The sequence below is a fragment of the Anguilla rostrata genome, chromosome 18, assembly GCF_018555375.3.
Source record: "Anguilla rostrata isolate EN2019 chromosome 18, ASM1855537v3, whole genome shotgun sequence".
NCBI classification, from domain to species: Eukaryota; Metazoa; Chordata; class Actinopteri; order Anguilliformes; family Anguillidae; genus Anguilla; species Anguilla rostrata.
In genome coordinates, this window is record NC_057950.1 from 20041525 (window position 1) to 20055621 (window position 14097).

The 14097-nt window shown below is 42.1% G+C and overlaps 1 protein-coding gene across 3 annotated transcripts in view; it reads right to left on the reverse strand.

Annotated features, from left to right (window-relative positions):
* Positions 1 to 14097, reverse strand: part of LOC135244698 (formin-2-like) — a 47205-nt gene that overhangs the window by 6880 nt on the left and 26228 nt on the right. For 2 of the 3 annotated variants that reach the window (XM_064317192.1, XM_064317191.1), the window contains exons 14-16: positions 9657 to 9749; positions 4258 to 4309; positions 1322 to 1471 (exon numbers count right to left, since the gene is read on the reverse strand). In XM_064317192.1, the coding sequence (XP_064173262.1) occupies positions 1322 to 1471; positions 4258 to 4309; positions 9657 to 9749 (295 nt within the window). Of the gene's footprint in view, positions 1 to 1321; positions 1472 to 4257; positions 4310 to 9656; positions 9750 to 9777; positions 13196 to 14097 lie in introns of those variants that run through there. The other variant, XM_064317193.1, reaches the window with a different exon arrangement.

A 14097-nucleotide genomic window follows, 5' to 3' on the forward strand; every position in this document is an offset into this window, starting at 1 on the left:
ACAGATTCGGTTCATTTGGCCAGCTCTGTGCTTTCCCATGAATTTTAATGAGGCAGATATGATCTAATATTAAACACATGGCGTGTGTTACGGGAAATTTGTGGCGAGAGATAAGCCTGAACTGGAGAGGTGGAACACAAACAGCAGACGCACAACGTGCACCCCTGACTCAGATGCCTGTTCTGCGGTCTGGTGAGAATAAAAATAATTTCTTTTTAATCTCAGTCCAGTTTGGATACAAAGAGTCACAATTGATTTACAATCACTTCTGTACTGGAAGCCAGACTTCAGAGTGGTGTAGACTGTCAGATAGACGAGTCTAGGCGCATGCCTGGTGCATACACATACTTAGCATGCCATTTACACAAATTATGAGTTCATGTACTATTGAGGGAGATAAAGAATCTGCATATTTGAACACCCTAAATCCCCCCATCCAGCATGAATTAAGCTAAAGTTCAGCAGAAATTCAGGAGAAAAGTCCAGGAGAAATCTGTGAGCTCAACTGTGTGTTTGATGGAACTCTTTTTCTCTGGGGGTTGGGGGGTGGGGGAGTGGACTAACATCTTACTTTCAGCTAGAATTGTGTTGAATTTCTCAGGAGCAGAGGCTAATTTCAGGAATGCCGTACCCCCACCTTCAGTTGCCACAACAAAGACCCTCTGTGTCACTCCAGGAGGGAGGGGGGTGCAAGGTGCAACACATTTTACCCAGGCCAGTGTATTCTCTGGTCTGACAGATGGCTGCTCGCAAAGGAATACATTTCAGTTGTGAACATTCAGCCCAGCATCTCTGGATGGTAAAGACGCTGGTCACAATGAAGGCTGAATTTTCATCAACAATGAAAATTGAATGAATTAAGTTTTTTATTTATTTTTTTTTTTTTTACTATCAATACATGTTTGACAGAGGAAAGGGGGTATTTTTTGGGGTATTAAAGGGATATTTCAGTTTGTGTTAAGTTCTGAGCTATATGAGGAGCACAGGTACTTATTTTAAACAAAGCAGAGTTTAGTTTGCTAAAGTTGATTTCAATTTCTGTGGAGAATTGTTTGTGTATGTTACATAATATTATACTGTAAAAAATTGGTTCTCCTAATAAATGTTCTATTAACTGATATTGTGCTGTCCAGCTAACAAGTCCGGTAAAATATTCTATTCTACATAGAACTACATTTTATTAATTGGGAAAAACCAATAGTCATAAATGACATTATGTAAAATCTTTATTTCTTCATTAAAAGTTAAAAGTGAAGCCCTGTCCCGGGATTGTGGCTGAAAACATGGGAGGTTTCAGTCTGTACGATCATGCAGTGCTTACCTCTCATGTAAAATGGTTTTATTCTCCTTTTTCCAGGTGTCTTTGAAGTGGGTAGAGAACTCATGCCATACTGAGAAAAAAGAACTGGGTGACACTTCTTTCTCCCCCGTTTTGGCTTTCACAGAGTAGAACACCGTTAACTCCAAAAACCTGAAAACAGAGAAAACCAACATGTCCACATCAAATGCGCTGGCAAAAAAGATGCTTAAAGATTATTTAAAATACATGTACAGTCCATGTAAAAAAGATTTTATATCTATATGTACTGTACTAATGTGCGTTCTTTTAAAGCTATGGTCATCTATGCTGAATTGTCCAGGTACTATATGATGGAAAGTTTGCTGGATGACACATTGCATTGCTGAATTTCTGGGGAAACATAACTCCAAGCATTGGACCATGTTTTACTGCTATTGTTACTGCATTCTTCCATAACCCAATTAAATGGTTTTAAATGTTATGACTGACTGTCAGAACCCATTACATTCACAAAATGTTAATGACTTTGTTATTTCTGATTGTTGATTTTAAAACCTTGAAGATGAAGGCGGGTCAAAACCGCCACAAACTGACGTGTTATTCATATACAGAATCAAATCCTTACATGGGCACTGAGTAGTGTGGTGTAGAGAGATGTGGGCTCATCCATAAATGATGTGTATTATTTTTTGTGCAGTTCTTGCTGTCTATGGTAAAAAAAAAAAACTGAGCGTGAGAACAGACATAGCTTTTTATGTTGTATGTGTAAAATATAGTGGAAAAGTAAGGATTACAGGAATTTCGTGCTTCACTCTATATTTCACACTTTGGAATAGATCACTAGAAAGAGGATGGAGAAAATATATGATTGGAGAAAGGGACTTTCTCTATTTTTCATGGGGACAGTCATGCTTTTATGACGGTACCCACTGCTAAAAATGAAATTAGTGCCATGGAAGCACTTTTATACCATTGTATACAGTACTCAGGCAAGCATGTATTACAATTTAGTCTAGATCTTTGTAAGCTCAATAATTTTGGAGTGAACCTAAATATATTAGAGATGGTAGAAAAAGCCTTATTGAAAACATTTAATCTTTTAACATGATCATGTTGTTTGTAAATTTTAACATAAGGAATAAGCCGCAGAGAATAGTTAATATAGCTTGCAATATAGTTGGGGAAACCGCAACAACATGTATGAAGAACTGTTGAGAAGTTAAAGTAATACAAGTATTAATGACTCCTCTCATCCACAGCATAGGGGCTTTGAAGTATTGCCATTAGGAAGACATTATAGGCTTCCAAGGGCAAATAAGAATATTTATAAGAAGACTTTTGTCCTAAATGCTATTATGGGAACTAGGGACCAACAGTTGTACCTCTGTGTTTTTGCTGCAGCTCTGTTACAGTGTTCAAGTAACTGTATTTTTGTGTTGTGTGTTTCTTTGTTGTCTTCTTTTGGTGAACTCAAAGGCAAATGTCTAATGTGTGCAGAATGAAGTTTTGTATTCATATTTGTAAATTGATTTTAAGAGATCCAATGTATACTGCTAAACTCAGTCTTTACCTATCTTACTGTGTTTACTCAGAATACATACGCCTGGATGTATACTATAAGAATAAATTCTCAATACAGTACAGTTCATCAACCTAGATTACAAACCTCTCCTTCATTATAATACTCCATTACACCTAATAAAAACGTAGCTATTGGTAATTTAAACACTATTAGAGCTGAACTTTTTTGACTTCCTAAAGTAATTTCCCAAAGCACACATTGCAGATCATTGTATATACACATTTACAAAGCAGGCCTTCTAGATGACATCAGTGTGGCGTAGAGCCATGCTGGAACAATCTCCCGCAGCACAATGAATGAATGTGAGCTCTGGAGCGAACATCTCCCAGAATCCCCCTCAGACCCACCCTGATCTCATCTGGTTACATACCAATTCCTTTTTCTCAGACAAAGACTTCATTTTCCATTTAGACTCCTCAAATATTCATCACACACACTGATACTAATTGTCTCTGACAAACAAGGAAAATCTGGGATGTTATTCGCATGTAAGTCATATATGACTAAACTTCACACGCTATTTTTTTTCTGTGAATGGTTATGGTTAGACTTACAAGTACCCCAGACTGTTCGTTTTCAGACTCAATAGCTTCATTACAATTAATCACAAAAATTTGAAGCATTCACTATCATAATTTTTATAGCTATATTTAGAAAAAAAAAGTTCACTGCAACACTGGGGCCTTTGCAGAACCAGAGCAGACTGTTCCTTTGAGGGACAGTGGATGTAAATTAGCTTGAAGCTAATTCTGTTGCAATGTTATTTTTATTGTGTATTGTCCCTGTTGAAGGAACAATACACAAAACTTAACTTAAAGGCACAGAACTGCTAGAATCACAATGCAAAGATTCAAAGAGCCACATCCGGCTGAAACAGCAGAGTAATTATTCTGAATCTCCTCGGTTTAAAAGCTCTGAATCTCCTCCTTTTTTTAAGCACCGAATCTGCCTGTAAGGCTGTTGTTCTGAGATGAACTCATTGTTTTGCGTTCCAGGGAACACGTTCCTGGTGTGCGTGAACGGAAAGCTGCAGACGTCTGCGTCTGCCTGTTTCAGCTGGATAAACACGGAGGTGACGGCCTCTCTCCCAGTGCTCCGTTCTAAACATAGCCGGGCTGACCGGGCCTTTCGTGGTCAGAACCCTTCTGTGGTGTGAACTGGCCCAGAAGGCGTGAAGGTGCCAGAGAGACAGGGTGGCATCTGCAGCTACTCAGATTTACTAGTGTTTCTATTTACCGTTCTCAGCAGCAGAGCAAATCCTGCCCTGACTACTAGTCTACCTTGTACCTACAAACATATGTACACATTCATACATAACAAACAAGGAAAAGTATGACCATGTGCAGAAAGAAAGGATTCTTGGAGCTGTTCTTACACATTGTGAGTCTTCATCAGCTGCTTCTCCTGAGCCTCCAGTTCAGTCTTTGCTATGGGAGAAACAATGGTAAAATTAAGCACATCCATTTTTAAAATGACACCAATTTGACACCAATTGACTTCACTTCAGCTATGTGTCATAAAACATACATAATGCAGTCATAGGCATGACATAACACCAGTCATAACCTGTCAAGACTGTGCACTACAACTAATATCACAGCACTGTTAATTTAAATTTAAAAAATGCATTGATTCAAAATGGCCATGGTCTAATGACATATATGGTCTAATGAAAAATAGTTTCAGTAAAGTTTTAGCAAATAAATTAATATATAACACATACATTCAGCTGCAGTTCAGCATGGCTGTAGCAAAAATATTGCATCACCGGTGAATGGGATACATTTGACAGGATAATTTAAAATGGAGGCACACAAACTGGTTCTGCTCCATGTGTGCTTACATAACATTCCGCTGCAGATCCACCGTCTACATATTATCCCAGAAATCCTACACTTGCTGTGACACACACTTTCAGCGTATTAGTCAGAGTAACACTTTGTAATTACATTTGATTGAGTGTTATATTGGCTCACTGTGACAAACAGGCCAGATTCATCAGACGGTGATGATAACGGCAGAGGATAGATCTGCGGTATGGACAATTCTCCCTTTGTGAGGGAATATAGGGCAGTGGGTGTGAGTGGGTAAAACGTCATCCCTGCACCCACTCCAACCTCATTACGGGACTACCGCAGCCGCCTGCTATATACTTCACTTTATTTATTTAATACATAAAGACTGGACTCTATGCTCACTGTCGGTAACACTGCAGGTGATATTGAGGTTGCTGCTAAAATTCTTTGCGTGCACCTGTCAGACACCCTGGGGATTAGAGGCGAGGACCCGGTCTGAAGGTCCGATCAGAAGCCAAGGAATTCCAAACCATATCTTAAGCCATTCAAAGGGCTGTGACTCATCAAATTCCCTCTCCCTCCACCCGCAGACTTCACTTTTTAATATTTCTGCTTCTGCTCGCTTTGTCTGCTTCCAAAGAGAGTTCGCAATGCAACAAGGCATCCCAGGTACACCGATCTTATCCAACAAAATCCTGAAAACATGGGTTTGCGACTTAAAGCGAATGCAGACATACATTCATATCCTGGTAGGGCTTAAACTCAAAGCTTTACGACCTTCACAGACATGCTAGCAAGCCAAGCCTATGCATTCATTTCCTCCAAACATTCAATAACTTTTTCTTCTTCGGTCTAGGGATGTCCCAGTCCAGGTTTTTTTTTTTTTTATCTCCCGATCCAATCTGAGTAGAGTATTCAGTATCGGCCAATACAGATCCGATACCAATGCTTTTTGTATTTATTTTTTTTTAAATTACTCAACACCTTGGCCTAAATCTGTAAAACGATTCCACGCTAGGCAAGATACACTTGAATAAATTAGCCTGTGCAGAAAATATATAGGCTTAGGCTAATTATTTAAAGGGCTATTTCACTTTTCCTACCCCATTGTACTTGCATAGCGTGAACCGTGACACATGATGCTGCTAGTAGGCAATACACGTTATGAAAATACGAAATCAGTCCTATGTTATACCAAAGAGAAATAGCCGTTTAACACAATAAATTCAGTTGTCATATCTGTTATCTTTTTGGCCTTGTCCCTTTCTTGTGGAAACATTTCACATCTTTTAAAAGTATCCTTTGAATACGAGAGGTTCAGAATAAATTATAATACAAAACAAAAACAAAAATGGTATAGTGCTGACTGAATGACATCTACCTCCTGTGACATTGTACAGAACAAGTCATTCAAAATAAATTACTAAATAAAATGCATGATTCATCTCAGAGCTGGCTCTGGCATAGGCAATTTAGGCGGTCACCTAGGGCGCCATCTGTAATGGGAAAAATTAAGGGAAAATATGAGAAAACAATGGAAAATGGAAGGCCGAGTTGCGTCCATCAGTCTGTGAAATCCTCCAGTCTACGGTCTTACAACCCCCCGCTGGCCATCTCACCTACTGTGACACAAAGGCTGGAACTGGCTCTGAATCATCCAGTAATTTTGAAAATGAAAAATATGAAAAAAGTGTCATACTTATGCATATTCATTAGCAATGATACCAAGTAGCTGTGGCCTCTATCCTTATGTGAATACATAAATCTAATCAACATACAGAACTGTGTTTAGTATTAATGTAAATACCGTACCTCACATAACTGACAATAGCAACAGTATATGCATGAAAATATGTTCCAACATATTTAAGGTAAGCAGTGTTGATACACAGTGCATTCTCTTTTTAGCAGGGTGAGGGAGCTTTAGTACCAACTTCAGGGTCATGTTCCGGATTCTCCATCTGCCTCTGAGGTCCAGGTCTCATCTCCATTAGAAAACATTTTAATTCACCTGCTGAATGCAGATAAGATGGCTTGACTAATTCAATACATCGACTAGTAATTTAATGTTGATAAAGTTAACACATGCTAGTAATGTTTATTAATATGTAATTAACATGCAATTAATAGTGCATTAACATGGAGTGTCATCAAAGTCACGCACCAACAGGAACATCTGGTCCACTGTTACATGGAACTGAATTCCCATCTTTTAGTAAGTTATTTTCTTCCAAAAGTACTGGCTCTCTATTCATTTGTGAAAGATTAAAATCCCATCAAGGCCCTGAATGTATGAGGAGGAGGAGGGAGTGACTGACTGAGACATACCAGCTGCCTCCCAGAGCACTTTTTAATCCTGCAGCCGGATTCTTGGTTCATACATACATCTGATCAGACATACTGAAAATAGACCTGACTATGTTATCTCAATGACCCCACACTCGAAGCCGTGTCTACCATAATGTTTATCAATCACCTGCCGTTTCACTATCGCTGCGTCAACCATTCAAAACTGACATTGAGACTAGCATTGAGACAAGTGTGAGACTAGCACAAGACTAGCACTGAGACTAGTGCTCAGACTAGTGCTGAGACTAACACTGAGACTAGTGCTCAGACTAGCGTGAGACTAACACTGAGACTAGTGCTCAGACTAGCATTGAGACTAGCGCTGAGACTAGTGCTCAGACTAGCATTGAGACTAGCGCTGAGATTAGTGCTCAGACTAGCACCGAGACTAGCGCTGAGACTAGTGCTCAGACTAGCATTGAGACTAGTGCTGAGACTAGTGCTCAGACTAGCATTGAGACTAGTGCTGAGACTAGTGCTCAGACTAGCATTGAGACTAGCGCTGAGACTAGTGCTCAGAATAGCATTGAGACTAGCGCTGAGAATAGTGCTCAGAATAGCATTGAGACTAGCGCTGAGACTAGTGCTCAGACTAGCATTGAGACTAGTGCTGAGACTAGTGCTCAGACTAGCATTGAGACTAGCGCTGAGACTAGTGCTCAGACTAGCATTGAGACTAGCACTGAGACTAGTGCTCAGACTAGCATTGAGACTAGCGCTGAGACTAGCTCCTTTCATGTTGGGCAGCTCAATGAGTCACAGTTGAGCTGCCCAAGATGGAAATAAACACTTGGAGATGAAAAACAAACATGACAGAAAGCAGTCAAGTGTGTGTGTGTGTGTGTGTGTGTGCGTGTGTGTGTGTGGACTGGAGGATAGATTCATCATCCCCCTGAGCTCATTCCCACTTCTAATCAATCAAGTGCTGCTCTGAGGGCCGGCACATTAAACAGATCCAGAGCTCAGCCAGAACCCGTCACATGATCTGTTTATTTGATTTCCTCATGTGCGCGAGTGAGAGATTCCTGAGGGAGGAGCTTCTATGTGGGTGGAGCCAGGGGAGTGGGCAGATACTCGGGGGCTGACCCCTCTCCGATTGGTGACTGTGATGAGGAGGTACTTTTCATGAGTATAGGGAGGGGGAGGAAGGGAGGTAGATGAGGATGGTATATGGGTTCAATGTTGTGTTTGCTTTTTGACAAATTGGACACAGTTGCAGCTAGAATCTCTGTGTAGCACCCCAGGCCCTTAGAGACAGCTTGGGAGTGGGGAGGGGGCAGTGTTTCCTACCCATTTTTTCCATTGCTCACGCAGACAAATTAATGGCAAAGTTGGGTTAAACAAATATCACAGAATGTGTACATTGCAAGGGTCATACAGAATTACACAATTAACCACCATTACGTTCTTACTAAACACAGGCTGGCCATGGGCAGTGTACCCCTGCTACGATTGGACAGGAAGCCTTCATTAGCCATTCAAATGCCAGAACAGGGTCCAGAAAATTAAAGTAAAAGATCATTTACAAAACAAGATATATATACCAGCATTATAAATGCCATAGAACTCGATAGATGTTGTGAAAGACGTTTCAATCATCCTACAACACAAGCCATGGATGCTCCACCTCTCCTGGAAACATAAACCACGGGCAGCATTGACTATGAACTTATAAGCATTCATTCTTGACTTGTATTTAATGCTGATTATGTGCGGAACCAATATTTAATGTTTTACTCTTGAGTATTGTAAACTGCATGGTAATAGTAGCATAATGCTAAAAGGCATTGTTTAAACTCCTGTAAGAGGCAGTATTGTGGGTTCTTGTTTGAAAAATATTTGGCAATGTTGATGGCTCTTAATTACCAAATATCCCCCCCCCCCCCAAAAAAAAATAACACTACAAATAAATAAAAATAACTTTTACAAACATCTTTCATTGTTTGCAATACATCATTTTTCATTTAATAATCTTTTAGCAGATTTGGCACCCACAGAACTTCTAAAACTTTATCTAAGAATTTGTTGTGGTGGGGATTCCAACCTACCCTAAAACACAGCAATAAAAAAAAAGGTACGCCACAAATCCTAATACTGTATGGGAAGTGGAGAACCCCTGCAGAGGCCTGACCCCTGCCTGTTGTTGAAACAGCAGCGGCAGATGATCTCTGGCCCTGGGCCTCCGGCTCAGCGGATCCGCGGCAGGAAATGAGGCCATTCCGCCGCTGAGGTGAAGCGCTGTGCGCACGTTTGACGTTTAATAACTTCCAAATCAGTGACAGCGCTCAGGAGCAGCGCGTGTGCGAACGCTGCGGCTGCCGGTCTGTCCTGACAAAATGGCCGACGCTCTCTGGATGGATGGCCTACCTGGTGCTCAAGCAGTCAGTCCACTCTGAAAAACGGTGTCGTGCGGATCGTGTTATCTCGCTTGAAATGTATATGGTATGACTTTGCGATGGGTCGCATTGATATCGTTATTAAAACGTAGAGTGCTCAGTTTGAGGGGGTAGGATGTTCAGGTTGTAGGTCGTCAGAACATCAGCTGCAGGCGGTGCCGGCGCTGCAGTCACGCGTCGAGCCGGCCGCGTGATGAACCTTTGCCCCGCCCCCCCCCGGGTCGCTCGCTCACCTCGACACAGGAAGTCCTCCATTTGATCTCTGAAGGGCTGCAGCTGCTGCTCGGAGGAGTCCCTGCACACGCCCTCCGTCTCTGCGCTGCAGGCTGCCGCGGAGGGGGAAATCACCGTTAGCATCGCGCCACTTTCCCCTGCTCTACAGGGCTAGGAGGACACAGCAGGAAAACCCCCGTTCCCCATCAGCAGTCCCTGCACACGGTCTCCGTCTCTGTGCTGCAGGCTGCCGCGGAGGGGGAGAACACCGTTAGCATCGCGCTGCTTTCCCGTGCTCTACAGGGCTAGGAGGACAGAGCAGGAATACCCCCTATTCCCCATCAGGAGTCCCCATAGACAGCAGGGAATGTTCCTCAACTCACTGATCTCTTAACATGGGCCTGCCTGAATATATCCAAACTACCCCAATTTACTGTCCTTCCAAAACACACATTTATAAAACACGCATGCATGCAGATATATAGTACATACACATTTGCACACTCAAAAACACACACAAACATGTTCATATGGCCATGAGTATATGGCTTTAGATTAGGATGTTTCAAAAGATTTTATCACACAAGTTGATCAGAAAAAAGTTACAGTAGTATTCAAATGAAATCTAAAACCTCAATAAAACATTTTATTCATAGATTTTTTTGAGAAAAATATGTAAATATTCATTAATAATCTATCATATTCACAAAGCATCTCAGAGTAGGAGTTCTGATCTGGGATCCCTCCTTATCAGTCTTCATTCTGAGTTCAAAAGGCAAACCTGATCTCAATTCAGCACCGCTACTTTAATTAAGAACAGTGTGAATATGGGCTTCAGAGTCATCCCAGCCCCTACACTGTCCCCGACATATTATTACACAATTAACCAACGGCCTGTACCTTGTGCTCATAGAACTGAAAAATGATCGCCTTCGGAGGACGTCTCACAAACGTTTGATTTAATTTGGATTTTTAAACATGCTGTATGAGTACCTCTGTGGTGACTCTGGGAAAATAATCTACAGTATGACAGGCATTCCACCACCTTCACCTGTTTACCTTTCCCAGGACAGAGAGAGTAATGCTCTCCCCCGGAATTTTCAAAACTCCTGTGAAGCTCGGAAAGTCACGCACCGCCATTGGCAGTGATGAATTAGAAACTTGCATGTCTAACTGCCTGCAAGTCCAAACACCGATTTGAATACCATATGGCCTCGTGGAGGTATTCCTTGACCTGTGTCCAACGGAGCGCATTTTTGCGGTTACCGAGTTAGCTGAAGCCCAACGCCTGTCAATGACTTATCCATCTGCTGTACGGCTTTACCGTTTGCCCCGATTCAGGCCCCCCGCGAAGCTACATCTAAGCTTTCGCAGCTACTAAAAAACCGCCGAAGTGGTTCGATTTTGGAACCGTGCCAGCCAAGGCTTTTATATAATAACCAACCCACGCATCAGCACTGGCACGGATGACTTCTGGTGGGTAATGACTCAGCCGTGATGTTATCCAGGGAAGTATAAAAAAATTTTAAAAAAAGAAAATGTCACTTTTGCTACAGTCGACTCAGGCTTTCACAAACCAGGCTCGAGACGTTGCATTCCCTCACCCGTATCATTATAAAGGAAATTGGCAGGTGAGAATTTCCTCGCTACGCTGGCCTTTGAAGGTAGCTTTGAGTGCTGAAGCTGCTTAAGCCGGCTTGTTCCGGAGCAGTACTTTTGGCAGAGAAAAGCAGAAGCTTTGGGGCCATGCACTCAGTGCAAGAGTTAGATCATAACATGCAGTTCATATCACTAATTGCATTGTTGTCCTGCGGTATTTGTTATGCACAAATTTGATATTCGTAAATTTTTAAAAAGCCATGGAAATATGAAACGTGCGGGTCTCTGAAGATCTCCTAGCTTAAAAGAAACGAGGCACAGGAGAGACATAATTTACCACAGAAGACAAAAACAACTAGAGTTCATCTGAAGGCTTTATGCTCTGTGCTATTAATTCAATCAGAAGGTCTCCCTTATGAGAGAGAGAAAGAGACAGGCAGACTGCCTAACCAACAGAGAAATCTTTGCTCGCTTCAGAGTGTGGTTCAGTAATCTTGATTGCCATTGTTATTCAAAAAGTCTTCTAAGCTGTTGACCACTGCAGTATCTATTAGAACCCTTCCTGTGAAGTATGTAGTATTTATACTGACTATACTGCACTGAACTGTACAAACTCCTCGGCACCGTACTGTACAAACTACACGGCACTGTACTGTACAAACTACACTGAACTGCACTGTACAAACTACACTGAACTGCACTGTACAAACTACACTGAATTGCACTGAACAAACTCCATGGAAGAGAAGAGTGGCAGAAACAAGCATGACCTTCCCACACTGCCATCCCAAGGAAGAGTGCTAATTGCCCATAATGCTTGGCTGCCCCAGTAAAATAAAGCAAGACTGACAGGAGAAGGTGGGGCGTGTTTTGACAGCATAACGGCAGGGGGTCTCCTCCGGCTCGAGCGAAACCCTTTGTGTTTGACCTCCCGCCGCTGTGTCTATTCCCTGACCTCCAGCCAAGCCTGGGGGCCTGCACCCTACGGGTCTGCTGCTACTCTGAATCCCACGCTTCGTTTGACTCGTTTGGTCTCTCCAGGCGTGGGGGTTTTCCATCGACCGCGCCGCGTTTCGGGCTGCCAGGAGAGAGCAGCGCGCCTCTCACTCAGAGACCGATGCCGGAGTCGGGCCCAACGTCCCATCTGGTTTTTGTTTGGCCGGTGGTCATGAGGCCTACACTGCCATGCTCCCTATCGATCACAGCGGCCCACATTACAAAGCATGCCTGGAGTCATTTGTAAACAAAATTTTAAAAACTAACTATTTTATAAATGTTATAATAGACTGAAATTAAGTATTTGGGCAGATATTAATTTCAGTGTTCAGTGCTTCTGATGGTTATGACTGGTGTAAAGTATTCACATTGACTGGCCTCAGATTATTTTTAATTCACATTTACACCTTGTCCTGTTCTTCTTCTTGCTGAATTCTTTTCTGACAGATCTAACACATTATTTTCCACAGACAGCCAAAAGAACCATGACGTCATACTTTAGTCCAATAGTTAAGTCAATATTGCTCTGCTAAGCACCCATAACAACCAGGTATAGTACTGTGGTGACCTGACCACTCCCCTCATATAACTACACTACCTGGTCACACCTCCTGCCTTTTCTGCCCCCCTGGCGGTGGAATGAGCTTCTCAACTCTGCAGTCAGGAGAGCAGAAACCCTGCACATCCATCTGTCCTGGCTGCACCACGGCTCCCCTGAGCCTCTTTAGCCATCCTTCCGGGATGTTATTGTGAGAGGTACTGCAGTGTAAAAACAGATTAGGTGTGTAGTGGTACTTACTTTTCCAACAGTACTAATCATTTGTTTGTTTACTTAAGTTTGCGCTCATTGATTATACTGTAGGTGGGCCTCCGTTCCTTCTTTCGTGGAGATGCCACACTTGTATTCCTGAGATCAACTCTGATGTTTTCCACTTCTGCAAATGGCTGAGAGAGACAGCATCTGCTAAGAGATTGTAATGTAATGGAATACATTCATTTAACTTGGAGCACCAAGTAAATAATGAGAATCTGCACACCACTTGTCATGAATGGGTCACAATTACAGAGAATGGCTTTTGGTGACGAGCACAGAAGCGAACTGTGAATAAGTGGAGATAATTATCCAAATGAGTTCGCCGCACATTCCAGCTGGCCTGTGCTGGAAGGCCTTGCTGCTTCAGAGACGTTTCTTATTTTTCCAGGCTGAAAGATGAGATGCGCATGAAGGAATATAGGAAAATCCATGCAGGGGCAAATTTAAAATGCCAAGCAAATGAAGCGTGGCAGCCAGCGTACATGCGTGGAGAACTCCCGGGCTCCCAAACGCTTGTCTTTCACAAACAACCTCAGGTTGTTGCCATTTACGTAATGAAGAGGAAGAAACAAAATTAGCCTCCATAAAAGCTTTTTGGCCTGAGAACCTAATGTCGATATTAATGGGCAATCTGGGGGAAAATTTGGGAATCAGTCAGGTGGAAAGGGGTTGGCTGAAGGGAAAATGTACGATGATGTTATTTCCCTTCAAATTCAGATGCAAGGAGCTTGCAAGAGTAATTTACTTGATTCACAATAGATTAGACCGCACAGTTTATTCACAGAAGTTGGACTATTCAGTATTCACTTTCAGTTACACAGAAATATTCCCTGATTGTTTTTACAACCAGCTACCAGACTAATTGCAGGCTCTGCACAAGTCAATTACCTATTTAGTAATCCCCACCATACGCTGGCTAGATAATAGTATTTCACCTCAAGTTCAGAACTAGAAAAACACGAATATGTTCTGATTGTCAGCTGCATTTCTCCCCGGTCATGCGCAAGATTTTTGATGTCGCCTGAATTATACATCGCACAGGTATTGAAATG